At 51.6% G+C, this 27,917-nt stretch overlaps 3 protein-coding genes across 19 annotated transcripts in view; 2 read left to right on the top strand and 1 right to left on the bottom strand.

The window, feature by feature from the left end:
- The window catches only part of MAJIN (membrane anchored junction protein), a 33,930-nt gene extending 26,647 nt beyond the window's left edge, over positions 1–7,283 (top strand). For all 12 annotated transcript variants that reach the window (XM_054662445.2, XM_016921195.4, XM_063783033.1 and 9 more), the window contains 3 exons: positions 4,865–4,937; positions 5,744–5,849; positions 6,939–7,283. In XM_054662445.2, coding sequence (XP_054518420.1) covers positions 4,865–4,937; positions 5,744–5,849; positions 6,939–6,987 — 228 coding nt within the window. In that variant the 3' untranslated portion in view covers positions 6,988–7,283. The remainder of the gene's footprint in view (positions 1–4,864; positions 4,938–5,743; positions 5,850–6,938) is intronic.
- A 133-nt stretch (positions 7,284–7,416) lies between these two features.
- Positions 7,417–16,967, top strand: GPHA2 (glycoprotein hormone subunit alpha 2). 3 transcript variants are annotated; one of them, XM_001167465.5, is made up of 6 exons: positions 7,417–8,005; positions 8,105–8,280; positions 9,287–9,677; positions 10,050–10,152; positions 10,339–10,523; positions 10,640–11,043. In XM_001167465.5, the coding sequence occupies exons 3-6, from the start codon at positions 9,579–9,581 to the stop codon at positions 10,739–10,741; spliced, it is 489 nt and encodes a 162-aa protein (XP_001167465.2). In that variant the 5' UTR covers positions 7,417–8,005; positions 8,105–8,280; positions 9,287–9,578; the 3' UTR covers positions 10,742–11,043. The 3 variants fall into 3 exon arrangements, with proteins under 3 accessions (XP_001167465.2, XP_016776686.1, XP_063639108.1); XM_016921197.2 differs by lacking the exon at positions 9,287–9,677 and having other exon boundaries at positions 7,843–8,005; XM_063783038.1 differs by lacking the exons at positions 7,417–8,005; positions 8,105–8,280; positions 10,640–11,043 and adding an exon at positions 16,880–16,967 and having other exon boundaries at positions 9,448–9,677.
- PPP2R5B (protein phosphatase 2 regulatory subunit B'beta) lies at positions 11,039–27,891 on the bottom strand. Of its 4 annotated transcripts, XM_063783028.1 has the most exons (18): positions 27,724–27,891; positions 27,016–27,097; positions 24,815–25,013; positions 22,229–22,342; positions 20,303–21,142; positions 19,396–19,860; positions 18,421–18,617; positions 17,426–17,527; positions 17,171–17,263; positions 16,910–17,040; positions 15,135–15,194; positions 14,927–15,035; positions 14,024–14,077; positions 13,900–13,950; positions 13,641–13,760; positions 12,618–12,745; positions 12,264–12,365; positions 11,039–11,817 (listed from the first exon to the last, which is right to left on the bottom strand). In XM_063783028.1, the coding sequence occupies exons 6-18, from the start codon at positions 19,592–19,594 to the stop codon at positions 11,670–11,672; spliced, it is 1,494 nt and encodes a 497-aa protein (XP_063639098.1). In that variant the 5' UTR covers positions 19,595–19,860; positions 20,303–21,142; positions 22,229–22,342; positions 24,815–25,013; positions 27,016–27,097; positions 27,724–27,891; the 3' UTR covers positions 11,039–11,669. The 4 variants fall into 4 exon arrangements, with proteins under 4 accessions (XP_063639098.1, XP_063639099.1, XP_016776678.1 ...); XM_063783029.1 differs by lacking the exon at positions 24,815–25,013 and having other exon boundaries at positions 20,303–21,145; positions 27,724–27,817; XM_016921189.4 differs by lacking the exons at positions 22,229–22,342; positions 24,815–25,013; positions 27,016–27,097; positions 27,724–27,891 and having other exon boundaries at positions 20,303–21,238.
- Between the last annotated feature and the right edge of the window lie 26 nt (positions 27,892–27,917).

The raw sequence follows: 27,917 nt of genomic DNA, 5'->3' as shown, positions 1-27,917 counted from the left end.
GCTACCTGTACTCTGCAGTTGAAATAAGAAAATATGTCTGTATAGAATTGAGGTGGGATCCAGTATAGAATTTTCCCTTTAGGAAACTTTTTGCCTTCATCTACACTGGGGTCTGAGTCTAGGAACATCTAGTTTTTGTTTTTTTGTTTGTTTGTTTGTTTTGAGACAGAGTCTCGCTCTGTCGCCCAGGCTGGAGTGCAGTGGTGCAATCTCGGCTCACTGCAAGCTCTGCCTCCTGGGTTCACGCCATTCTTCTGCCTCAGCCTCCCGAGTAGCTGGGACTACAGGCGTGTGCCACCACGCCTGGCTAATTTTTTGTATTTTTTAGTAGAGACGGGGTTTCACCATGTTAGCCAGGATGGTCTCCATCTCCTGACCTCGTGATCCACCCACCTCGGCCTCCCAAAGTGCTGGGATTACAGGCGTGAGCCACCGAGCCCGGCCGGAACATCTAGTTTTAACAAATGAGCTAGGCATGTATCAGCACTGATAACTGGTAAGAGAAAACTTCTAGAGCAGTGAAGGGCTGGCCCCTGATGGAATTAGATTTCATTTATGGGGTATGTTTCCCATTTAGATATTCATATATCTGATACCCCTCCTCCATTTCAGGACTTCTTTTCTATATATTCTCTAAAATAGTGACCTTTTTCTTTTCCTCCCCTCTTTAAATAGCTGTTAGCTGGTATCCATGCCTTAAAGATCCTTCCTTTTTTTCTCTATGTCTCCAAAGTTGCTGTGACCCTAAGTATCCAAACACAAACAACTCACTTTCTTCACCTTCCCAGGACTCATAACATGAGCAGTTATCGAGTAAACATTTACTTGTGCATTCATTCAACAAATTTTTTTTTCATTTTTGAGACAGGGTCACATTCTGTTGCCCAGGCTGGAGTGCAGTGGTGCAATCTCAGCTCACTGCAACCTCCACCTCTCAAGCTCAAGTGATCCTCTCATTTCAGCCTCTGGAGTAGCTAGGACTACTGGCGTGTGTCATCACACCTGGCTAATTTTTGTATTTTTTGTAGAGATGGGGTTTTGCCATGTTGCCCAGAATGCATTCAACAAATTTTCATTGAGTGTCTACTATGTGCCAAGTACCAGGGATACACCAACAGTGTACAGCTAGGCAGACAATTACTGATAGATGTGCCATGTGCAGGGGTAGAAGGAAGCACAGGATACAAAGGGAGCATAAAGTGGCCAGGAGGGAAGGATTCCCAGAGTAGCTTAAAGTCCAGTGCTGAGAAATGTTACTGGAGAAGTCCGAATGGACTGTATCATGAAAAGCCTTGAGACTACCTTCAAGATCACAGGAATTCTCTAAAACATTTTTAAGTAGAAAACTGAAGTTATTTTCATTTCTAAAGGATTGTTCTGTCTCCTGCTCACAAGGCATTGTGTTGGGTGCTGGGGCACACACAAACACATGTAAACCCTGATTTCTTTTTTCTAGGAGCTTGTAATTTAGTTGGGGAAGGAGTGTATCCTTGGGGATTTATACCTCTGCCTCTGTGTGCAGGGGCAGAGTCCAGGGCCCCAGTTGTGCTGTGGCCAGCTGGCCCACTGAGTGATTTTGGGCAGATAGTCAACCCCTTCTATGCCTCCCATCCTTTAGGGGGTAAGAAAAAGAAATGAGAAAGTACATGAGGAGTACTTGAAGCTCTGGAGAACAAAGACACTTTATACAACCAAGATAATTACTATTAAAGGAACATTTTCCTCGCTTTCTACCCTTTGTATCTTCCTATTCTTAGTTTGACACATCATCTCCCTCAAGAACAGTACCCACAGCTTCTTACTCAACATAATTACCTTTTCAACCTGATTCTGGCTTTAGAAAAAACTCTAGTAAAAGGAACATGTTTATTGATTTTGACTCAAGGCCTAAAGACATTCACCATCATGGACCCTGTTCCCAGGAAGATGATTTCTCCTAAATTAAGGTGATCACAGTGACTCTCAGTGTAAGTCACTTGAGCTGGAAAAATTGAATTTGCTCCTATGGTCCATTGCTTAATATGTTCTGCCCCCTTTGCAGGGAGTTAGGGTGTAGGATCACAGTCACTGTGCATGTGCATGTCTGAACACATTGGGAGCCTGTGTGGCGAAAGCTTAGAAGAATATAACACGTACCTCTGTTTCATAAGAAGTGTTTAGGGACAATGGGAAGGAAGAGAAAACCCCCTTGCCTTTGTTACTTCAGGTCCCAGATCTAGAGATCCAGACTTTGGAAGGATAAAAAATGGGAGGGAGCAGATGAATGGCCCAGAAATGAAACAGAGTAACTGCACGTCGCATTTTGTTGTTGTTGTTGTTTTGCTATATCTGTTTGAACTGCACTTGTAAACAGATCTGGTCCTGAACATACGGAGGACAGTCTTGCATCAGGTTTTCAGAGTGTTATGTTCTGATGGAGGTCCCAGATGATACCTTCAGTCTGAATTCCAGCTATAATGTTTTCTCTCTCTTATGACTTTTTCTTGAGAAGACATCTCTCAAGATTTTGGGAGATCACAAAAAGGCTACACTGTCTTGTGAGGAGACTCTTCCCTGGTTCAGCGGTAGGCTGTACCTCTGTCCCAGGGCCTTTGCCCTCCTGTTCCTCCTCCCACCCTTAATAGATGCTTTCATTAGGGCTAATGTATGCAGCAGAATTAAAGCCCCAAACCATAGTTTCATTAAATTTGTAAGAATCATTCCCTCAAACCAGAAACCAGAGCTTGGCCCTCTAAATTCCATCTCCACTCTCTATAGAAAAGGTAAGAATGGTCTTCTTCCTCCCCAGAGTTTCCTGTTGCTTTTATAGGAATATGACTTCGGTGGCTGCCCATGTGGTCTGGGATTTGAGCGGTTTGTGAAGAGGCTTAGTTCAGAGATATCTGCCATTCTAACCCGAAGTTTATTCTTAGGATGGGGGCTAGTCCTAGCTTTTCTAGAGACTTGCCATGCCTCTGCCTCCCAGAACCTACCTTTATAGTCTGCAGCCCCTTGCTGTAGAACTCTTCGCCATGGGAGCTAAGCTATGAGGACGCAAAGGCTTAAGAATGATACAATGGACTTTGGGGACTTGGGGGAAAGGGTGGGAAGGGGGTGAGGGATAAAAGACTACACATTGGGTATAGTGTACACTACTTGGATGATGGGTGCACCAAAATCTCAGAAATCACTATTAAAAAAACTTATTCATGTAACCAGACACCACTCACTCCCCAAAAAACTATTGAAATAAAAAATAAATTTTAAAAAACGGGAAAAAAATTGACAGAACTGCACACCCAAAAGAAAAAAAAAGAACTCTTCACCAGCAAAACAGCTTGAGGAGCTCCAACACTGCTGGGTAAAGCCCCTAGGTTCTGACTGGGTGAAGAGAGTAGTAGCCAGTGGCAGAGATTCCCAAAGAAAATATAATAACCATATTTCTGATTATCAGGGTGTTTACTGGAAAATGTTGTGGGCCTGGAATCAGGTTGTAAAATGTCCTCTTCAGAGTACAAAGAAATTTCTATAAAGCAGCAGCACATGGAGAAATAATAAGATTGTGTTATATTGTGTTGCTAATGCCACAGTCATGTTTCTACCATGCCTGGCTCTAGCCATGCTGATCCTATTTATTCTTTAATGGCACTGTGCCCTCATACATCATGTCCCTGTCTGGAATGCCCTGCTGTGACTGACCATCTCCTCACCCCCGTTATGACAACATCCCACTCATCCATCAAGGCTCCATTCAAATATCACTTCCCCTGTGAAGCCTTCCTTGACTAACACCACCTGCTCCATTAACGTCCTTTCAGCAACCACAGCACTCTATATGGATTCGTTGGGTGGTCTTATCACACTCTTTGTTTTTCTTTTTCTTTTTTTCGAGATGGAGTCTCATTCTCTCGCCCCAGGCTGGAATGCAATGGCGCGACCTTGGCTCACTCTGCCTCCTGGGTTCAAGCGATTCTCCTGCCTCAGCCTCCTGAGTAGCTGAGATTACAGGTGCCCGCCACCACGCCCGGCTGATTTTTTGTATTTTTAGTAGAGACAGGGTTTGACCATGTTGGCCAGGCTGGTCTCGAACTGCTGACCTCGGATGATCCATCTGCCTTGGCCTCCCAAATTGCTGGGATTACAGGCATGAGTCACCATGCCCAGCCATCACACTGTCTTGACTTAGTTTATGTCCATTTTGCTCCATAGATTATACATTTCTCCAAGGTAAATTTAAGGTCCTCCTGATTTCTGAAACCTCAATGTTCTGTCCTTGGTAATAGTAGGTACTCAGTAACATGGGATGATAAGTTAAACCCAGCTTGATTTATTCTTGGCTCTTAAATCTTATGGTTTTAGAGGGACAGTAGTTTGGATGTTGAAATGAAAAAAGGACAGTCCTGGCTGGGCACGGTGGCTCACGCCTATAATTCCAGCATTTTGGGAGGCCGAGGCAGGCAGATCATGAGGTCAGGAGATCGAGACCATCCTGGCTAACACGGTGAAACCCTGTCTCTACTAAAAATACAAAAAATTAGCTGGGTATGGTGGCGGGCGCCTGTAGTCCCAGCTACTCAGGAGGCTGAGGGAGGAGAATGGCGTGAACCGGAGAGGCAGAGCTTGCAGTGAGCTGAGATGGCGCCACTGCACTCCAGCCTGGGTGACAGAGCGAGATTCAGTCTCAAAAAAAAAAAAAAAAAAAAAGAAAGAAAAGAAAAAAGGACAGTCCTATGGAAAGAAATGGAAAGAAATATAGAACCTGTCTAGGCAGTCAGAAGCCAGGCCCCAGTGCTGATGTGAAATCAGTTCACCAGCAAATAGCATTCAGATTGCCATGCAGTGTAGGAGGAAAGTTTAAGGCTTTTCTTGGTCTTCTTTTTAACAGAATAGGGAAAGAAAAACCCAACAAGGATTGCAGGAGACTCTGGCCTCTGATATCACTGATGTCCAGAAACAAGGTAGGTCCTGGGAAATTTCCATTTATTCTCCTTTAATAATCACCCTTTCCCTTGTAGTTCTCTGATATGTAGAGCAGCACAGAGCTGAGTCTGGGTACCCTCAGTGGGTAATGTGCCTTGCTCCTGTGGAGGTGCTTGTTAGCCATCCTCTGGTCTGGGGGCCTGTCCTAGAGTAATAGAAGCCCCCCAGCTCCCAGAAGGAGTGAAGGGAGGTAGGGCATGCCCTTCCTCTGCTTCTGATAGTGAAGTTATGCTCTCACTATTTCAAAACATTTCCGAGTGAGGTGATAAACTTTATAGAAATGTTGAGAGGGTTGTGTTTCCCTTTTCTGTACTGTTGGAGAATGATCTCTTCCCTTTGAGGCATTAGAGTTAATATTGAAGTTGCAAATGGATGCTTTGCAAGGGCTGGGAATGCATGTCGAGCTATTGCCCTCCCTACTTGCTGATCTTTTACCCAGCATGAGGATTCAGTGTGGACTGCAGTTATCACAGAAACAGGGATGTAGGCCAGTGAGTCCTTCAACAACTTGTCATTTTATGTGAAGACATACCAGCCGGAGTGCATGGCTGGAACTTGAGCTGTGTAAATATCCCAGGAGCTTGACTGAAAATACTCTGAGGTCGGAATAGCATCTTACTGAGCTGAGATGAAATTGGGAAGGTCAGAACAAACAATTCATCTGGCTTTAAAGGACTCTTGGCGTGAGACTGCCTCTGGCTCATACTGGGTGTTTGGCCTTCTACTCACATGAAAACGGCCTATGGACAAACATCTTGCTCCTGCCTGATTGTTTTCCTTACAGATTCTGAGTGGGGGCACAGCCTGCCAGGGCGAATTGTCCCACCCCTGCAGCACAACTCACCTCCACCTAAGGAGCGAGCAGCCACCGGCTTCTTTGGGTTTCTAAGGTAAGACAGCTTGTGTCCGGCATCAGACTCGAGATCCAGCTCAGAGCGGCTCATTGAGTCTTTCAGGGAAATTAGAATAGAAAAGAAAGCAGATTACTTACAGAGGCTTCTCACTTATGTCTAGGATAGATGATGGAAATGAGATTAAGAACAAAAGCCCTAATTGTGCATTTAATAAAGACTGTGTTTTACTTATTTTTACGCAACCCACCTCCACCCTGATGTGTCCAGGATAAAGCCAAGCTCCATAAACATTAACTTGGGCCAGGCCGGGTGGCTCATGCCTATGATCCCAGCACTTTGGGAGGCCAAGGCGGGTGGATCACTTGAGGTCAGGAGTTCAAGACCAGCCTGGCCAACATGGTGAAGCCCCATCTCTACTAAAAATACAAAATTAGCCGGGCATGGTGGCACATGCCTCTAATACCAGCTACTTGGGAGGGAGGCTGAGGCAGGAGAATCGCTTGAACCTGGGAGGTGGAGGTGAGGCTGAGGCAGGAGAATCTCTTGAACCTGAGAGGTAGAGGTTGCAGTGAGCCGAGATTAAAAAAATAAAATAAAATAAAATTAGCCGGATGTGGTGGCACGTTCTGTAATCCCAGCTACTGGGGGTGCTGAGGCAGGAGAATCACTTTAACCTGGGAGGCAGAGGTTGCAGTGAGCTGAGATCGTGCCATTGCACTCCAGCCTGGGCAACAGAGCAAGACTCTGTCTCAAAAAAACCAACCAAACAAAAACATTAACTTGAAGAAAGTCTATTCTTAGTTTACTTGAGCCATTCAGATGATTTGGTTACCAAACATTTCCATTCTCCCCTCTGAATCTAGGTTGTGTTTGCAAAGGACAGTTAGCAAATGTCTCTCTCTGTCTCTCTCTCTCTCTGCCATCCCATTGCAATTCTGTTTCTTTATTTCCCCCTCCTGAGTATAATCTAATTTGGGTACCTTTTCAAATGCTATTCAGTCTTGAATTTCCATTCAATGGTTCCCCAGAGCAAAAATGCCCTAGCTAGTGAAGCACTAATGGGAAATGGGGAGAAGGGAAGGAGACCTCATAGAGTCTCAGCCTACTCTGTTCTCATTCTTGCAGCTCTCTCTTCCCGTTTCGATATTTCTTCAGGAAGAGCAGCCACTCTTGAGCCTTCCAAATGCAGCGCTGGAAAGAGGATCATCTCTTGTAGTGACTCCTCCCGAGCCATTCTTCTTCCAACTCTATCCTTTTCTTATGACACTTCAGTCGTGGGGAATGAGGTCCCCATGCTGAGTCCTCTGTGGTTTTATCGTGTCCTTTGCCCCTTTATAATAGATTTTTTTCCCCCAATTTAAAACATTAAGAATGGAACTTTCTAAAATGTTCATGTCCTGAGGGCCGGTTTAGGCCTTTTGTCTTCGGCACTTAGGATCCTAATGACAATAAATTATTTATGAAGAGTTATTGATTGAATTTAGTGGAATAGAGTAAAAGAGAACAAATGCTTCCCTCAAGATACAGAGAAAATGCATGAAACTTCCCTAGGTCTACCTGGTTACTATTCACAGGATCACTTTGGGTAGGTGAGTTTGTGCCAGAGGTTAGGGAATGGGGTCTTTCAAGACTCACTGTCCTGAGCCCTGCTCACCCAAGAGACCTCTTCCCCAGTTCCAGTTTGGCCCCAAATGGTTGCCTCTCCATAGACAAAATGTTTCCCACCTCTCTATCCCTTTAACTGTTTGACAGTAATGCAGATTCGTTTATCAGATTAACTGGAAGTCAATCCAGGTTGGCACCCCTGGAGAAGGCCTGGCCACCTGAGCTGCCTTCAACTAAAGGACTGATCTGTAATAGACACTTTAGCCTCGTGTGGCCGTGGAGAACCAAAATGATCTATGGAAATGTAGGGAAACTCATTTTAGCTCACAACAAAGGAGTCACTTTTTACCTGTTAGAGATGTCCAATATTAGAATGGGCTACCTCATAAGGTAATGAGCCTTGTCACCCAAATGCTTTAAACAGAAGCCATCATCTGTCACATGCCAGAGGGTGCCCCTCAAGAGTGGGAGAGTAGGGGCTGAACTGCTGAGTTCCCACTGCGTCCTGTTGCTATGCTGCCTGCACCCTTGGTGGGGAGAAGAGAAGAGGTGGACTGCTGCGGAGGACCTGGCAAACGAGGACCCAGGTCTTGAGGGGATGGGGGCTGATGGGGAAACCATAGGGTGTGGGAATTTAAGGATTAGTGACATTAGTAACATCACTTCCTCTCAAATTGTGTTTACAGCCTTTACTCGACTGTCCCAAACATGGCCTGTTTTACAAAGCTGCTAAGAAGCATAGCTCCAAATCTGGAGCTGTGAGTGCCCGCCCTGACTCTGACTAGCTTACAGTGAAGCTTTGGGAAGTTGTTTTCCGCTGAGCTCTTATTTTCTCATCCAGAAAATGAGGGGGTAGGATTTGGTGAGTTATAAAGTGCCTTCTAGCTCTAGCAGTCTGTGACTGGCCCTGCTCTTTCTGAGCAGATCAGTGAGGCAATGACCCCGAAGGGGGGCTGCCCAGAATCACCACAGGCTTCCTTTGGCTCTCCACCTTGCCCCAACCCCTCTGGCCACTGCTGCCTGGGGGTCTTTCTCCAGCTTGCCACATTTTTGCTCAAGTGTAGTTTAGCACCATGGATGGACAGCAGATTTGAATTTGAAATCAGCCCTAACATTAACTAGCTGGGTGACTTTTAGTAACTTTCTTTCTTTGAGCCTTAGTTGCCTCATCTATAAAACCAGAGTTGGACAAATAGATCAGCTTTGCTGGGGTTGATAACTTCAGGCCCTTTCAGGAGTCAGGTCCCTGTTATTCCAGGGCTAGGGGAGCACTCCAGCTCAGAACATTACTCTGTAGCACAGGATGCGAATCATCCACTGATACCGTGGCCATGCAGCTCTGAAACAGACAGCAACCCCCAAACCCCCGGCCCTGCCACCAAGCACATCTCAGGAGACCTCCACTGGTATAATTTCCCTTGTCCCTAAGAATCTCCTTCCCCAATCCCTTTCCTTTGCAGTTAGAAAAAGGCAAGCAGGACTGAGTTTAGTGGTTTTAAAATTAGGGGTGTGGCCAGGCACAGTGTCTCATGCCTGTAATTCTAGCACTTTGGGAGGCCTAGGCAGGCGGGTCACTTGAGCTTAGCAGTTCAAGACCACCATGGGCAACATGGCAAAATCCTGTCTCTACAAAAAAATACAAAAGTTAGCTGGTCATAGTGGTGTGCCTGTGGTCCCAGCTACTCAGGAGGCTAAGGGGGAGGATGGCTTGAGTCTGGGAGGCTGGGAGGTGGAGGTTGCAGTAAGCCGAGATAACACCACCACACTCCAGCCTAGGTGACAGAGCCAGACCCTCTCAAAATAATAGTAATAAATAATAATAAAGTTAGGGGTGATCAGGCCCTGAACAGGGAAATGTTCTGTCCAAGGTCACAGAGCAAAGAGAACCCAGGTGTCCACAACTCAGCCAAGAGTCTTGACCCGTGTCGTCAGCTGCACACACGCTGCACACTCCACCAGCTCCTAGGCTTCTCTCCACATCTGACTTATCGAGGCCTGGACTGTGGGTAGCTTTTTGGACAGAAAGAAGCAGAAAGCAGCAGGAGCTGCTCTCCGAGGACCGCACCTCAAAGAGCAAGATCCCCCAGGTGGGATCGCTCTGAGGCTTCAGGCAGGGGAGGCTGGTTTGAAAGCCGATCTCCAAGAGGGCGTGGCTCCAAAATGCTGGCAAATAAAAGCCTGGAGAGCCAGCACCAAGCTGGAGACCAGCAGGAGGCACAGGAAAACTGCAAGCCGCTCTGTTCCTGGGCCTCGGAAGTGGTGAGCTCGCTGAGGCAGGAGGAGCTCTGGGGAGGGTCTGGGAATGTGGATGAGGGCCCTGCAGGCCAAGATGAGGCAGATGGAGGGAGGAAGATGTTTGCGCTCCAGATGGCGAAGAAAATTCCAGGGAAGGGAGAATCACTGCACAGAGGGCTGACACACAGGTCCTTTCCAGAGACAGCTGCTCACACTCACACCCATACACACACACACACACAACAAAGGCAGATACAGGGAAAAGGCAGCACCATTCAGGCACACCTCACCTGTCAGACCAGCCAGCCCTGGCTCACTCACCTGGAATGCAGTATTTAAAGAACTCGCCATCCCACCTGCACACCCACGTAGAGACATCTCCCCACTGTGTTTCAGATGCCTATGGCGTCCCCTCAAACCCTGGTCCTCTATCTGCTGGTCCTGGCAGTCACTGAAGCCTGGGGCCAGGAGGCAGTCATCCCAGGCTGCCACTTGCACCGTGAGTACCTCTGGGACCGGAGGGCTAGGAGGAGTGGAGGTTCTGGGTGGGAGCAAAGAGCTGACAGAGTGGACGGTGGGGCAGGCAGCACCCTAAAGGGCCCCACACTGAGGCACAGGCAACGGGAGCTGGGGCGAGGCAAACCTTGGCAGAGGCGCCATCTACTGCTTGCCTATCTCCTTCTAGCCTTCAATGTGACAGTGCGAAGTGACCGCCAAGGCACCTGCCAGGGCTCCCACGTGGCACAGGCCTGTGTGGGCCACTGTGAGTCCAGCGCCTTCCCTTCTCGGTACTCTGTGCTGGTGGCCAGTGGTTACCGACACAACATCACCTCCGTCTCTCAGTGCTGCACCATCAGTGGCCTGAAGAAGGTGAGGAGGGCCCGGGCCCGGTGGATGGACGCTGGGGTCGCGGGAAGACCAGGGAGATGGAGATCTTAGACAGCCCTGAGAAAGGGGACTGCAGCACGGACTCCCCTCTCCCGCAGGTCAAAGTACAGCTGCAGTGTGTGGGGAGCCGGAGGGAGGAGCTCGAGATCTTCACGGCCAGGGCCTGCCAGTGTGACATGTGTCGCCTCTCTCGCTACTAGCCCATCCTCTCCCCTCCTTCCTCCCCTGGGTCACAGGGCTTGACATTCTGGTGGGGGAAACCTGTGTTCAAGATTCAAAAACTGGAAGGAGCTCCAGCCCTGATGGTTACTTGCTATGGAATTTTTTTAAATAAGGGGAGGGTTGTTCCAGCTTTGATCCTTTGTAAGATTTTGTGACTGTCACCTGAGAAGAGGGGAGTTTCTGCTTCTTCCCTGCCTCTGCCTGGCTCTTCTAAACCAATCTTTCATCATTTTACTTCCCTCTTTGCCCTTACCCCTAAATAAAGCAAGCAGTTCTTGAATTTCTCTCTTTATTAAGTCTACCCCCAGCCAGGGAAAGAGGAGTAGACCATGATTACTGTGAACCCCCCCTTACCCCAGGACACTGTGAATCTCTTCTTGCCTGTGCCCTCCCCCTCCCCCTGCCCAATAAATAAAAAGGGGACAAGGAAGTACACAGCGAGGGAAGGGAGGAGTGTGCACCCAGGACAGTGTCTGTGTAGAGGGTGAGCTGGGCGAGAATAAATAGACCATGGACCCCATGGTGGGGATAAGGAAGGACCTCGCATTGGCCAAGGCAGGGGCAGGCGAGGCGCTGAGTGCCCTTGCCCAAGGCCAGGAGCAGAGGGTGGGAGCCCGCCTGCAGCTGGAGCCTAGCTTTGCGGGGCAGGGGAAGATCCCTGATGGCAGCTTCCTGGTCAAGCTTGCCCTTGTCAAGTCCTGCCACGAGGGGCTGAGCATTCTGTTGCCAAGACCACCATTGCCTCTCCTCGTCTCCCCCCAGTGAAAGCTGGGCTGGGCAGGGAGTCCTCAGAAGCCACTCTGGCAAGGCCAGGGGTAGGTGTGTTTCTCTCTGGGCCCCTGGACAGGAGAAGGGATAGAGGGACTGACAGCTCTGGGTTTAGCTTTTCCCCTTCTGAGGTGCTGTCTAGCTCTGACCCCCACTGGTGGCCACCTGGGGTGTAAGCCGCTGGAGGGGGGCCTCCTTGGTCCCCTGGGTCCCCTGTAGCCGGCGTAGCCGCAGCTCCTCCAGACCTTGCCATAACTCCTGACGCTCCTGGGCCTTCTGCTGCTCCCTGGGGAGAGAGGGTGAGGCAGCTCCCTTTCCTGGGGCCCCCCACAGTCCAGACTCCCTCACAGTCCAGACTCCCTCACTACCACCCCACCGGCAAAGGGAAGGCATGGAACCATTTTTGTTCTGTGACTCCATAAAAACCCTCTACTGAGGGAAGAGAGCAGAGGACAGACAGATCCCAGCCTGCAGTCACGGAGAAGATGACGGGTGGGGCCTGAGTGGTTCTGGCTTCTGTAGGAAGCTACAGGGAGTCAGAACAAGTCTGAGCTACTCGAAGAATGACGGGAGGATACAGGGGCAGACAGTCAGGCATAGGATGGCAGGAGCATGGACAGTCTTGCAGCATCTGATCAGAGTTTGGGGTAGTCCTCGGGTTCCCTCCAGCCATGGGGGTCTGATTCCTCCCTGCTCTTCTCCCTTCCCCCACGCCCAGCCCCCAACACTCACTGCTGCTTTTCCAGCTTGTAGGAGGCTGTGAGCTCATCAAACAGCTTCCCATTCATCTCCATGAAGGTCTTGAGCACATTGTAGATCAGTGATACGATGGTTCTTGGCAGTGTCAAGGAGGGATGAGGAGATGAAACAGCTTTGGTTTGCCCACCTCTCCCTTTCCCTGCCCTTCACATACAGCATTCCACCTGAACACAAGCACTGCCCACTTTCCTGTCCTTTTCACCACCCCTGGGCCATCTTTTGATGCTTTCTCTGATACTCTCCAGCTAGGAGTAACCCTGGGGTCGGGTCTGGACTGGCTGGCCCTGGTCCCCGTTTCTGTGAGTTAGGTCATGGCCTGGCACTCACTGGTTCCAGTGCTCCTTGGAGACTTGGTAGAGGGTCCCAAACACAGCAGGCAGCACAGTGTGGCAGTTGTCCTCAATGAGGCTTAGGATATACTCATTGTTCCAGAAATACAGAGCCCGCTCTGCAACCTGGGGCAGACAAGATGGCAGAGTGATTAACTGGCAGTGGCTTCTCTCTGTGTGCAAGGTCTGGTGTCCATCACTACCTCAACACCCAGGCCCCCTGACCTTCACACACCCCACCTTCAGGGCTTATCTGAGCCCTGGAGGAAGCAACAGTGTTGAAGGGAAAAGAGTTCTAGATACGGAATCCAATGCTGCGGGGTGAATCCTAACCACTACAGACTCTACTATGCCATGTGACCTTGGGAGAGGCATTTAACCTCCCAGCCTCAGTTTTCTCATCTGTAAAATGGGCTAATAATACCTATCTCAACAGGATGTTATAAGAATCAAATGAGATACTAGACTTTTAGGTGTTTAATGAACCGAAGTGCCAGAATCACTGTGAGGAAGACTTGACTTCCACTGGGTTATGGCCCATAAGAACGGGAGGAAGTCTGCACATGCTTGCAGCAGAACATGAGTTAGTTAGCTGGGTTGGTGCGGGGAAGCCTGGCTGCATCCCAAAGCGAGTCTAATGAAATCTAAGGCCACTAGCAAAAGGGGAAAAGTGATAACAGTCCTCCATCACATTCTGGATCACACTTCAGTTTACCAAACATGTTTACACTCACAATCTCTTCCATCCTTATCCCCACCCTGTGAAAAGGTTGTTGGCCCATTTTACAGCTGCGGAAGCTTAATCAGAATCAGAGTGGTGCAGTGATTTGCTCAAGGCCCCTCAGCCAGTGGAAGGCAGGTCCGAGGCTTCACCCTAGGTCTCCTGACCCTAAGTCCAGCATCTCCCCATTACCAGACCCGGGATTGGAGGAGAAACTGAGGGAAAGGGAGCTTTATTAGGTCAGCTACCCAACCTTTCCAGGCCAGCCCTGCTCCCATCCCCGCCTGTCCTGCCTCATACCTGGAAATGGGGGCTGGAAACACAGCGAGCCACCTGCTTAAAAAGGGGCTCCTGGATCTTCACAAACTGGGAGGGCTCGATGACATCAAGAATCTCTTCCATCTCCCCCAGAAACATCACCTGGGTGGGTTGGGGAGGGGAGTAGGGACAGAGGGGCAGCAGCTCACATCTCCCCCTACACATACACACACCTGACTGCCTTCTAGAGGCCGAGCCCTCCCAGCCTCCCTCTGGCGGGCATCAAAGCCCTTCTTCATACCTCCTTCTGGGTGCAGGTTTTTGGCCAGTATTTGAGCAGCCCCCGGATCACCTGTGGGAGATGAGACAGAAAGGAGTCACGCCTGCAGAGGTGAGAGGCTGCCTTAGCCCCCAGAGGTACTCACGTGCTCTGTCAGAGTGGCATCCTTCTCCAGGAACTGCACCACACAGTATGCCAGCTGCAGGGGGTGACAGGTGGAGGGAAGGAAGACGGGTCAGGAAGGCACCAGGCGCCAAGGACTTGCTTCCCAGGACAGAATGCCAAATACTGCTCACCCACGGCCTGTTACTTTCTTATTCACCAAGCATTTATCACCTGCCTAGGATGTACCAGGCATCACACTCAGTGTGCTGGGAATACAACTCTGATCTCGCGGGGAGTGGGGACAGTCAACAAACTCATCTTTATAAATTTTGCAAAAGGTTCCATAATATGGCTAGTGTGGTGGCTCACGCCTGTAATCCAAGCACTTTGGGAGGCCGAGGCGGCAGAATCACTTGAGCCTGGGAGTTTGAGACCAGCCTAGGTAACATAGCAAGACACTGTCTCTACAAAAAAAAAATTTTTTTTTTAATTAGCCAGGCATGTGGCACATACATCTGTGGTCCCAGCTACTCGGGAGGCTGAGAAGGGAGGACTGCTTGAGCCCAGCAGGTAGAGGCTTCAGTGAGCCATGTTCATACCACTGCTCTCCAGCCGAGGCAACAGAGTACGGTTTTGTCTCAAAAAAAAAAAATTGTGTATCAAAATCTCCCATAATAGATTTGTGTATCCAAATATTTGGGAATATAGACGGAGAAGAATGTAATTCTGCTAAGGGAGGGTAGAGAAGAAAAGCCTGGCTTCACAGAGCTGATATCTGAGGTTAGCCTTAAAGCGCCAGTGGGAATTTTCTAAGGTAGGTGGAACAGAATTATAAAGACAAAGAAGGTGAGATAGGATCCCTGGAGGATCTGACCTCCAGGACCCACTGGCTGCCCTGACTGTCTGGAGCTCCTGCTGCAGCAGGGCCAGGCCTGGGCCTCACCTGGGCATGGAAGACAGACAGCGACTTGACAGAGTGCAGGGGGATCAGGACGCGAACCAGGAACTGCTTGTGCTCCGTCTTCAGGGGCAGCGCAAAGCCATTGATGATGCTGAGGAGGAGGCAGAAGAGAGGAAGAGGGCTCAGGTGACCTGGCCCCAGTCCCTCCTTCCAGAATCCTGAGCTCCAGCTGAGGCCCAGGGAGAATCACCTTCCTAGGATCTCCAGCAGCTCAGCCACACCATTGAAGTGCTCAAATTCATAGATGAACCTGCAAGAGAAGAACGCAGGTGGGCTCAAAGCAAGCAGGGTAGGCCCAGTGCCCCCTTAGGCATCCTGCCTGCCCACCCTCACCTGCACGGCATGCTCATCCAACTCTCCCCCAACCCAGAGGCTGCGCTCCCTTCCCAACATCCCAAACCAGGCCCCATTGAAATCCCCGCCCCCCCCCCCCCCACACTGAAATGCCCTTCTCAGCCCAGCCACCTCTGCCACTGAGTCCCAAGCTCAAGGCTCTCTTGCCAGTCAACCAAGAGAATGACAAACACTTAGCACATCTACTCCGTACCATGTAAGTCTCAGAATTATCCAGGGAGATGGGGCTTATGAAATCCATCACATGGATGAAGAAATCAAGACTCAGCGGTTAAATAAAACAACCCCAATGTTAATAGGCAGGGAATCTAATGAACTCCAAGGAACAGGAGGACAGGGATCATGGCTCACCCATTTTGTAGCTAATAACAACTAATGTTTCAGAGTCCCGGCCTCAGTCCAGGAGCTATGCTGAGTGCTTTGCAGGCAAGGCCCCATGTCACCTCGATAATGGTCCCTGAGTTAGTACAAGCAGCATCCCCATTTTTATCTTATCTTTGAGATGGAATCTCGCTCTGTCGCCCAGGCAGGAGTGCAGTGGCGCAATCTTGGCTCACTGCAACCTCCACCTCCCAGGCTCAAGCGATTCTCCTGCCTCAGCCTCCTGAGTAGCTGGGATTGCAGGTGTTTACCACCACACTCAGCTAATTTTTATATTTTTAGTAGAGACGGAGTTTCACCACGTTGGCCAGGCTGATCTTGAACTCCTGATCTCAAGTGATCTGCCCACCTCCAACTCCCAAAGTGCTGGGATTACAGGCATGAGCCACTGCACCCAGCCAGCATTCCCATTTTAAAGACGAGCAAACTAGGAGAGAGTTTAAGTAATTTGCCAAAGTTCACCCAAACGTTGGAACCAAACTCAAATGTAGGCCATATAGCTTCAGAGCCATGGTCTCAACTACAAGGCCACGTGAGCCTTGATGCCCAGTGGGTGCTGGTGCTCACTGCATGTTTGCAGAAAGAATCTCTCTCTGGGTCCTTATGGCCTGGCATGATAAGGGTCAAATGATCTAGCTCCTAGGCCCCTGGACTGACCCAGTCCCTGCAAACCATTTCATCTCTCTTGGCCTCTACTTTCTCATCTGTAAAATGGAAATAAATACCCATTCTCTGTCAACTTCACAGGCTTTGTATAATCAATATGTAATACGTTACTGAGAAAGGGCTTGGAAAACAGAAGTTCTACAAGGGCCCCTGCAGCCCAGGAGCCTTTGCTGCAGTCTTCTTTTTTTTGTTTTGTTTTCTTTTTTTTTTTTTTTGAGACACAGTCTCCCCCTGTTGCCCAGGCTGGAGTGCAGTGGCATGATCTCGGCTCACTGTAAACTCCACCTCCTGGGTTCAAGTAATTCTTGTCTCAGCGTCCCAAGTAGCTGGGATTACAGGTGCCCACCACCATGCCTGGCTAATGTTTGTATTTTTATTAGAGACGGGGTTTCACCATGTTGGCCAGGTTGGTCTCAAACTCCTCACCTTAGGTGATCCACCCACCTCGGCCTCCCAAAGTGCTGGGATTACAGGTGTGAGCCACCGCACATGGCCTTTGCCGCAGTCTTCTAACAGCCCTCTCACCCTCCCCAGGTCTCTGCTGGGCAGGCAGCAGCCACTCACCGGAGGAAGATGTGGTTGCACTGTTTGCGGATGTAGGCCCGGAGACCCAGGAACTTGCCATAGACCCGGTGCAGGATGGTCTTGAGGTACTCACGCTCCCGGGGATCCTCGCTATCAAATAGCTCCAGGAGCTGTGGGAACCAGAGTCAGGGTCAGGGTCAGGGGAAAGGTCCACCCCAGGTTGCTTCCATCCTATCCCTGGCCCCTCAGAGAACCTGCCCCTGCCTTGTGGTACCACCCAGCCTGGGCTCCCCACTTCACCATCAGGACAAACTTTTGATCCACATATCTCTTGGCCACGGAGGGCTGGAAGTCTGGGCTCTCCAAGAAACGCAGGAAAAACTCATATACCAGCTGGGGGAGGGGGACAGACAAAAAGGTGAGTTCAGTAACAGCCTCACCCACTCATTCCACCCTATGGCCCTCATCCAACTGTCTAGGGGCTAAGGAGGCCCTCTCCCCATGCCTTGGATCTCTTCTGAAACTTGGATCTCTGTCTTCCCCAACCCTTCAGACCTGCAGGTGTGGCCACGAAGGCTCAAGATTGGGCTCATCCTCTTCAGGGTCAAATTCAGGGTTCTCACTGGGCGGCAGAGTCCGGAAGATATTCACTGAGATCTGAGTGGCAGAGTTGGGGTTCATTAAGGAAAAGCCCTTGAAGACAGAAGCCAGGGAGTCTCTCATTCAAAGCTTTTTTTTTTTTTTTCTTTCCCAAGACAGGGTCTTGCTCTGTTGCCCAAGCTGGAGCGCAGTGGTACAATCTCGACTCACTGCAACCTCAACCTCCCAGGCAGGCTCAAGCGATCCTCCCACCTCAGCCTTCTGAGTAGCTGGACTACAGTAGCACACCACTATGCCTGGCAAATTTTTAAATTTTTGTAGTGATGCGGTCTCACTGTCAGGCTGGTCTTGAACCCCTTGCCTCAAGTGATCCTCTCGCCTTGGCCCAAAGTGCTGGGATTACAGATGTGAGCTGCTGCTCCTGGCCCTCATTCAAAGTTCTAATGGGTTGATTTCAGCATCTGCCCCAGCAAGCAGTTCATTCCTTGGGCAATCATCACCTGAACGCCTAGTTTGTGCAAGCCCTGGGCCAGGGGCTGGGAACCCAGGGGTGAATGGGACACATCCCTGCCTTCTAGGCAGGTGCAATCCAGTGGGGAGAACAAGGCTAGAAGCTGTGAGGTCTACGGGCAGGAAAAGGGAGATTTCCAGCTTGGTTATTGACAGCGGCTTCTTGGTAGAGGCAGCACCTGAGCCAGGCCATGGATGGTATGGGGTGTGGGGCAGGGCACTCCAGGTCTCAGGCAAGCATAAGCAAAGGTGTGGACGTGGGGCAGGCCCGGAGGCATTCAGTGGGTGTCGGGCAGCAGCAGGTCGGGGGGAAGGAAGACGTGGACTGAGGCCAAGCCGATGAGTACAGGGTTATTCTCCACGCAGGGGTCCTGTGGACAGGAAACGGGGCTCACACGCCCTCTCGGCCGGCCCTCGGAGCCTGGGTGGCAGGTGCTCACCATGCGGATGATGTCTGGGTAGACGGGCTCGATGAGGACACCCCGGGTGCTCCCCACACACTCCACCAGCTCGTTGAGGGCTGCCCGCTTCACCTCCTTCCCCTTGAGGTCGGCCACACAGTCCAAGAAGTCAAACATCACCCCACACTGGGCCAGCTTCCGGCTCAGCAGCTCGTGCAGCTCGGAAGCCGGCACATCTGGGGAGGAGAGGGCATCCTGGGCCTGGGCCCCAGCTCCCCCAGCTGCCCCAGCTGTGGGGGGGGCAGACCCTCCTAATCTCCACGGCTGCCTCTGCTGCCCCCAGGCCCCATGCTCTTGTGCCATCTCCTGCTCCTTGCAGACAGCAAACAACTACTGTCCCTTCCTCCATTCCTGGGGGTTGAGGGTTGCTTTTCTTCCTCCTAATCCAGGCTCAGAGAGTATGATGGCCTGAGTTTTAAAGCAAGATCACAAATCCTGGATGCAGCAGCTTTCCACAGGTGCCCCAAACAGCTGCTGCCTCCCTCTCAGGTGGCACCCTGTTCTAAGGGCCAGAAATGGGGAGGGGTTCAGGGCCAAGGATCTCTACGGTGTCCTCAGGCTTGGCCAGTCTGGCCCTATGGCCCAAGGCTGGGGAAGGGACCTATGTGGTGATCCCAGGGAAACCTGCCAAGCGCCTGCTCCAGGGATCTGGCAGCTGGCTGGGCTGATAGTGGCCCCCTGGAACCCAGGCTATGGGCCCCACCCTTGGCCTTGGTCTGCCCCTAGGGTGGCACCACCTTCGGATGTCCCACCTCCAAGGATGACAGGCCAGTCAGGCCATGCGTCAGCAGAGAGGGCTGGAGGGCTGGGGTCAGTTCTGATGGCGGAGAACCTAGCCTGGAGGGGTATCCAAACTCCCTCTCTTGGCAGCTGCCCGCTGCCTCCCACCCCTCCCCATGGCCCTGCTGGTCCCCTCGGGGGTTCGGTTCCCCCAGTGGCCAGCAGCCAGCTCACCTTTGAGCAGGGGCAGCGGTGTGAGCTCCTGCTGGTTGCTCTGATAGCGGAACTGAGAGGAGCTGTGGGAGCGGCGGGGCCGGGCTCTGCGGAGGGAACGGCGGGAGAAGCCGTCCACCTTGTCGGGTGGGGGCACAGGCGACAGCCCGGGGGAGGAGGGGCTAGTGGGGGTGCTTGCAGGGGGCAGCTTCGTCTCCATGGCGGTCAGGCGGCAGGGCAAGCTTTCAGAGCCCCGGGGGTTCTCTCTGGGCCTGGGAGGTGCTGGGTGAGACTGGACAGACTAACTTGGTCCCATCCTGTCCGGCCGTTGGGGGGGGGGGCACAACCACAGTCCTGGGCCCCCCCCCCAGGGCCTCCTGCAACTGCCCAGTCCTGGGGGGCAGACAGGGTAGAAAGGAGGATGGCTCAGGCCTCAGATCCTTCCTGGGGGTCCCGAAGAGTCCAGTTAGGGTTCCCACCCTGGCTCTTTTGAAAACGAAGTCAGGCAGAAAGATCAGCAAGAAAGAGACAGAGAAAGCCCATCAGTTCCTCAGGAGAGCCGGGAGGCTGCGTGGAGTGCCCAGGTCTTTTCCCTCCTATCCTTGCCCAGACCCTAAAATAGGGGTGCAGCCCCCTCCCATCCTGGACATGTCCCTCCCTTCTCTCAGACAGAAAGCCTCCAAAACAACCCCTCCCAGAATAGGGCCTATCCCCCAAGCCAGCCCCGACTCAGAATGGAGCCCCGATCGTCATCCCTGCCCCTTTCAGAATGGAACGCATCGCTGCTCCACTAAACCCGGCCACTTGGGACAACCCCAAGACTGGAGGTGCTGTCCCGATGCCACCCCGCTCCTAGAACCTGGCACCCTCCCCCACCTCAGCTCCTCCTTCCTGGCCCCCCAAACCTCATGGGGTGGGGGACACTCACTTCTCGAAAACCCAGACTTCGGTCGCCAACCCCCGGGGGCTGCCCGTAGGGAGGGCGACGGCCGTTCAGGGCCCCTTCGCAGCGGTTCTGCTCGGGGCGCTGGGGCTGGGCGGCGGCGCTCCTGGGTTCTCTCCCGGGCTCCGGGGGGGCGGCTAGAGCATGCCCCCAACTCAGCCCCGGGCCGGGACTGGGCGCTCGGCGGGCTCTGCACCGGCCGTCGCAGCGCGCGGATCTCCGCTGAAGTCCTGGGACTCCGACCCAACGCGGTGCAGCGCAACGGGAGCCCCGGCTCGGCTCCGTGCGCACCGGCACCCGCCGCCCAGCTGCTCAGGATGACATCAAGTCACCTCCCCCCACCCGGCCCGCACCTCCCCGCGGGCTGAAAGGGGGGGCTGCGTCAGGAAGGCCCGGGGCCGCTGGGAGATGTAGTCCCCGCGCCGTTTAAAGTGAGCTGCCAGACCAAAGGGGACACCCTTGAGGGCAGACTCGGGGGTGAAGGCCGAAGCTTTTGAAGCCAGAGAGCAGAGTGGGATGGGCTCTAGCCGGGGGCGGGAAGCCTGGATTCTAGAAGGGAGGCTGCATAGGGAAAGAGGAGGGCTTAGGAGTTTGCACCAGGAAAGTAGGGTGATGCCAGGACACTGACAGGAAGGAGTCGCAGCAAGCTATGCCGGGCCCACAGATTTGGCCTGGGCCTTCTATGCCCTAGGCCATCCCCCCAGGAACCTCACCCTTACCCCAGAACCACCAGACACTTCAGAAACCCCTTGGAAACCAGCACTGGACTAGTTAAAAGTCTGCGATGAGTCAGTGCTTGCTGGGAGGGGTGTGGTGCACCCAAGCCTGCTGGGAGATGCAGTCCATCCTCAGGCCTGCAGTCCCCCTCCCGTCCCTTGCTGTCTATGGTGACATCATGGTCTCCGGTTTAAAGGGCCAGTCCTGGAGTGGCAAAGCCCGAGAGGAGGAGGTTTTCTCCTTGAGCTGCCACCTCATCCCAGGCAGCCTGGCCTTCCCGGATGGACCTTTCAGCCCCCCTGGACCCTAAGATGTGCTGGGTGGGTCAGTGTCTCTTGCTCAAAATCCTGCTGCTGGTATGCAAGGCACAGGTGGGAGTCCAGGAGTTTGGCATGCTAACCAAAAGTTCCCAGCCTGCAGTCCTGGGCCCCCGTCCTAGGATCCTGGACCCCAACACTCTTTATAGCCCTGAACTCCATCCCACTACACTGCTGTGAAATCTCCACCCTGAAATGTTGCCTGGATGAGCAGCTGGTCCATGGTGAGCAGTAGGAAAGGGTGATGAGACCAGATAATGAGGTCGGGGAGGGGACTAGGGGCCTTTTCAGAGTCTGCCCCATCTTGCTTTGGGTCTTGGTGACCACTCAGTGCTCCAGCGGAACCACCCAGCCATCCTCCCGGTTGCAGAGGAAGCCTGGGTGCGCAAGAGGTGCCCGCCTACCAAAGCAACAGAAGGCAGAGGCCTGCACCGAGGGCCGCAGTTCACCAGGCTGGGGTCCAGGACTCCGGCCCTGGAGACCCAGCAAGTGCTCTGCTTGCTCAGGAACCTCCGGCAGGCCTTGCCCATCCGGCCCTTGGTGTCCCTGTCTGTCCAGTGGGAATCCATGATCTCCCTCCTTGCCCACCTCCCAGGCTCTTCTGCATCCCTGAACAAGCTGAGGGAGGGCAGGCCCACAGAGCCTCTGCAGCCAGGCAAGGACCCCGAGACCAAGAGAGGAGAAGCGCCTTGCCCAGTGTCACACAGCGTGTCATCAAAAGTTGGGGCCAGGAGCCAGGCTTCCACCTCCCAGCTGGCTACAGCCCACCTCCACAAGCCCCCTGGGTACCAGTGCCCTGGTCTCAAGGCTAGACTGACCACAGAGGACTGGTGTTTTATATAAAGGAAGTGCTAAGGCCAGGTGTGATGGCTCATACCTGTAATCTCAATACTTTGGGAGGCTGAGGTGGGAAGATCACATAAGCCTAGGAGTTAGAGGCTGCAGTAAGCTGTGATTGTGCTGTCGCATTCCAGCCTGGGTGACAGAGACCCTGTCTCAAAAACAAAACAAAAAACAGCGATGTTCCATTTCAGAAATGGGGCACTGAAGAGTAGAGGAGAGGGATAAGACTCTTGGAAGAAAAAAAAAACTTTTTTTTTTTTTTTGAGATGGAGTCTCGCTCTGTTGCCCAGGCTGGAGTGCAGTGGCACAAACTTGGCTCACTGCAAGCTCCGCCTCCTGGGTTCACACCATTCTCCTGCCTCAGCCTCCTGAATAGCTGGGACTTCAGGCGCCCACCACCAAGCCCAGCTAGTTTTTTTGTATTTTTAGTAGAGACGGGGTTTCACCGTGTTAGCCAGGATGGTCTCGATCTCCTGACCTCGTGATCCGCCCACCTCGGCCTCCCAAAGTGCTGGGATTACAGGCGTGAGCCACTGTGCCCGGCTGAAAAAAAAGACTTCTGAAGTGGTGGCATTTGAACTGGGTCTCAAAATAGGCACAGTGTCACTTGGAGGATGCAAGGTTGAACATTTTTTTTTGTTTGTTTTTTGAGACAGAGTCTCACTCTGTCACCCAGGCTTGAGTGCAGTGGCACCATCTCAGCTCACTGCTGCAACCTCCACCTCCCAGGCCCAAGCAATCCTCCTGCCTCAGCCTCCCAAGTAGCTGGAACCACAGATGCACGCCATCATGCCAGGCTAATTTTTGTTTTTTTGGTAGAGACAGGGTTTCGCCATGTTGCGCAGGCTGGTCTCAAACTCCTGAGCTCAAGCGATCCATTCGCCTCAGCCTCCTAAATGCTGGGATTACAGAAGTGAGCCATTGCACCCGGCTTTATTTTTTATTTTTATTTTTATTTTTGCAGTGGCGCGATCCTGGCTCACTGCAACCTCTGCCTCCCGGGCTCAAGCAATCCTCCCACCTCAGCCTCAGTCCCGAGTAACTGGGACCTCAGGCGCATGCCACCACTCCTGGCTAATTTTTTGTATTCTTTGTAGAGACAGGGTTTTGCTATGTTGCCCAGACTGGTCTCTAACTCAAGTGATCCTCTCGCCTTGGCCTCCCAAAGTGCTGGGACCACAGGTGTGAGCCACCATGTGTGGCTTTTACCACAATTTAAACGAAATGCTTTACGTTGTGTTATATGCAACGACAGATGTATGTTCAAAACAAAAAAAAGTCACCAATTTCAGTTGTACAATCCAACAGTATTGTATTTATAGATGAAGTTCCATGTATTTATAGATGAAGTTTGCTTTTTCAGGTGTGTTCCAGATCCCCCTGTTCTCCTGGCTGCCCCTGAGCTACCTGGAGGAGCTCCTCTGGCCTGGACACCCAGTTCCCTGCCAGCTGCCTGGGATCTCCTCCCTCCAGCTCCATCCATCCTTGAGGGATGGCCTCTCTTCCTCCATGAAAGCCCTTCCCTCTGATAAAACCCAAGCTCTCCACCCAGGACAGAGTCAAAAGCCACAGCCCCCGGACCACCTCTGTGATCCCTTTCTCACCCCAGAGGGTGGGCCATCCCTGGGGGAAGGGAGATACTCCTTCAGGGCCCCTGAGGTCTGAAGCACACAGTTTGCCTGATGAGTTTTCACCTAATCTAAGGTGGGAAGGATGCCCCCCGGCCGGGGCAAAGCCTGGCCCTCCCCATTTTCTCTCTATGGGGAGGAATCCTGACCCCAAACTTCCCCTGACCTCTTGAGTTGACTGGAATCCAGTTGTCCAGTAGAAGAAGCCCCTAAATGCAGTGCCCAGGGCCAGTGTATTTGTTAGAACTGCTGGACCTAGGCCAGGTGCAGGGGCTCATGCCTGTAATCTCAGCACTTTGGGAGGCAGAGGCAGGTGGATTGCTTGAGCCCAAGAGTTCAAGACCAGCCTGGGCCACATGGTGAAACTCCATCTCTACAAAAAATAGAAAAATTAGCTGGGCATGGTGGCATGAGCCTATAGTCCCAGCTACTCGGGGAGGCTGAGGTGGGAGGATTGCTTGAGCCCGGGAGGCAGAGGTTGCAGTGAAATGTGATCATGCCCCTGTACTCCAGCCTGAGCAAGAATGAGGTACTGGCTCAAAAAAAAAAATTACATATATATATATATATATATATATAGAACTGCTGGACCAAAGGCTGGGCGCAGTGGCTCACACCTGTAATCCCAGCACTTTGGGAGGCCGAGGCGGGCAGATCATGAGGTCAAAACTTCGAGACCAACCTGACCAACACGGTGAAACCCCATCTCTACTAAAAATAGAAAAATTAGCCAGGCGTGGTGGTGCACGCCTGTAATTCCAGCTACTCAGGAAGCTGCGGCAGGAGAATCACTTGAACCCAGGAGGCAGAAGCTGCAGCAAGCTGAGATCGCGCCACTGCACTCCAGGCTGGGAGACAGAGCGAGACTCCGTCTCAAAAAAAAAAAAATAAATAACTGCTGGACCTAAAGTGGGGCTTGGGACTTCGTTGCAGAATGCCCCATGGGGTTCCCAACACCCCATTTCCTCCCAAGAGAATATCGTCCCCTTTACCGTGCGAGGATTTTTTGCTCACTCCTTTAGCTCCTACTCCGAGGCTAGGTTGGAGAATGACTGTCTCTGGAGTTGGTTTTCTACGGAGCTTGTCTGGGGAAGTATCTTTGCGTCCTCTCAGTCCTGTCTAATCTTCTGCTGTGGCACACACATGGCACTGGGAACTGGGGCTCAGGAATGGACCCGCAGGCACCAACCCCTAAGAGACGGATGTGCCCACCAGTTCAGTTACAACAGACAGATGTGAGTGCAGTCTGACCCTGGGGTCTCCCTCACTGGAGGAGAGCAAACTCCCAGAGTGGCGCCAGGGGCCTAGAAAGGACAACTTTTCTTGGACCAAGAGAATATCCCCTTCTATCCCCACCACCTTTGGAAGGAGGAGAAGTGGTGTTTTTTCTTTTTTCTTTCCTTTTTTTGTTTTTGAGATGGAGTCTTGCTGTGTCACCCAGGCTGGAGTGCAGTGGTGCAATCTCAGCTCACGGCAACCTCTGCCCCCCGGGATCAAGTGACTCTGGCCACCTCAGCCTCCCAAAAATGCTGGGATTACACATGTAAGCCACTGTTCCAAGCCTCTTTTTTCTTTTTATGATTTCTGAATCTTAATGCTTTTTCATTCATTCGCTCCACAGCATTTAGGCAAGTAGCCTTGGTCTCCTCTCCCTTAAGAATGGGGATATTAATAGAACCTCCCTCATGAGCATATGGTGAACAGCAGAGCAGATGAGATCGTGCACGTAAAGTAACAAGCCCAAGGCCTAGGACATCACACAGGCTTAATTCATGGTGGCAATTATATTTACTATTAATTTTTTTTTTAGACAAGATCTCCGTCTGTCACCCAGGCCGGAGTGCAGTGGTGCATTCATAGCTTCACTGCAACTTCAAACTCCTGGGCTCAAATGACCAAAGGCACACACCACCACGCCCGGCTAATTTTTTGAAACTTTTTTTTTTTTCTTTGTAGACACAGGGATTCAGCTATGTTGCCCAGGCTGGTCTCAAACTCCTGGGCTCAAGCGATCCTTCTGCCTCAGCCTCCCAAAGTGCTGGGATTACAGGAGTGAGCAACCCAACCCGGTCTATTATTATTAATGTAATAATCAGTTGGTGAGCACAGTACTGCCCCCAGCCTGCCATGGAAGAAGGCAGAGCTCTCGATTCCTTCCACAAGCAGTTTCTTTTTTTTTTTTTTTTTTTTTTTTTTTTTTGAGACAGAATCTCGCTCTGTCAGCCAGGCTGGAGTGCAGTGGCACAAACTTGGCTCACCACAAGCTCCGCCTCCCAGGTTCACACCATTCTCCTGCCTCAGCCTCCCGAGTAGCTGGGACTACAGGCGCCCGCCATCACACTCGGCTAATTTTTTAAATATTTTTTAGTAGAGATGGGGTTTCACTGTGTTAGCCAGGGTGGTCTCGATTTCCTGACCTCATGATCCACCCGCCTTGGCCTCCCAAAGTGCTGGGATTACAGGCGTGAGCCACCGCGCCTGGTCCATAAGCACTTTCTGAATGGCTGTCCTATCAGCCTGCCTCCCTGAATGGAGCCTGTTCCTTCCAGGTAATGAACTATCTCCACTTACTAACCCAACCCCAGTTACACAGGATAAAACTGAGGGTCACAAGAGGAGAAGAAACCACCCATGGGTGGGACTGGAATACAGGACCCTGCCCTGTGGGCCAGGGCGGTTGCCCTTGCTTCAGGCTGAGTTTTGGCATTAGAATGTAAGAGTCCAGCTCCCAAGTAAGATTAAAATAGAAACACAGGCTAGGTGGGGTAGCTCACACCCGTAATCCCAGCTACTCAGGAATTCCTTGAACCCAGGAGCCAGAGGTTGCGTGAGAGGAGACTGCACCACTGCACTCCAGCCTGGGCAACAGAGCAAGACTCTGTCTCAAAAAAAATAAATAAAATAGAAACATAGGCCGGGCGCGGTGGCTCATGCCTGTAATCCCAACACTTTGGGAGGCCAAGGCAGGCTGATCACCTAAGGTCAGGAGTTCGAGACCAGCCTGCCCAACACGGTAATTAGCTGGGTGCGGTGGTGCATGCCTGTAATCCCAGCTACTCCGGGAGGCCAAGGCAGCAGAATCATTTGAACCCAGGAGGCAGAGGTTGCAGTGAGCCAAGATTGTGCCACTGCACTCCAGCCTGGGTGACAGAGAGAGTCTGTCTCAAAAAGAAAAGAAAAGAAACATAATTACCTATGGCTGTTCCTGAAGTCGCCCATGATGTAAGAGGTTTTGTGTGGCCGCCCCCTACAGAGCAGCGGTTGGCAAACTTTTTCTGTGAAGGGCCAGAAAATAAATATTTTAGGCTTTGCAGGCCTCTGTCTCAAGTACTGAATTCTGCTCTTGTAGCAAGAAAGCAGCCCTGGGCAGAACTTAAGCAAATGAGCAAGACTGTGTGACACTAAAACGTTATGTATAAACACTGGAATGTGAATTTCATATGATTTTCACATGCCATGAAAAGTTCATTCTTCTTTTGATTTTTCCCCTAACCATTTAAAAGACATAAAAACCATACTTAGCTCAAAGGCTGTACAAAAACAATGCCCCCCTGCTTAAAGGAGGCAGAATCCATTCTTTGATTTTAGGACTAGAGATATGAAAAGCTATTATTATTTCAGAGAGGTGCCTAAGGCCTGACCGACGGCAGAGAGAAGGGAGGGTCAGTTAATCTCCCTCTGAGCATTCCGGGGTGAGGAGGGGAAAAAAGACCTTCCTTGGTGATGGATTCAGAGCCCTTATTTATTTTTGTTTGTTTTTGAGGCAGGGTCTTTCTCGTATCTTAATCTGTTTTCTTACCTGTAAAGCGGTGGCAATAATCCCTACCTTGAGCGATTATTAAGAGGGCTCAATGAGATAAAGGATGGTAAAGGATTTTGCAAAATGCGAATGTTTACTCACTTAATTCTTTCCACAGATGCGCGCTTAAGATCGCGCACTGAGTTTACTCCTCTGGGGAAGGCTTCTACGAAGTTTGATGGGACACTGTCCCTTTAAATCCTCCCCAACCACTTAAAGTGGTTGGACGAATCAGCACATGCGCATTCCTTTGAGGGGCCGGCACCTGGAGCAACAGCCTTCCCAGAGCCTGTAGA

The sequence above is a fragment of the Pan troglodytes genome, chromosome 9, assembly GCF_028858775.2.
Source record: "Pan troglodytes isolate AG18354 chromosome 9, NHGRI_mPanTro3-v2.0_pri, whole genome shotgun sequence".
Classification (NCBI taxonomy): Eukaryota; Metazoa; Chordata; class Mammalia; order Primates; family Hominidae; genus Pan; species Pan troglodytes.
This window is presented reverse-complemented; position numbering and strand designations above follow the sequence as displayed.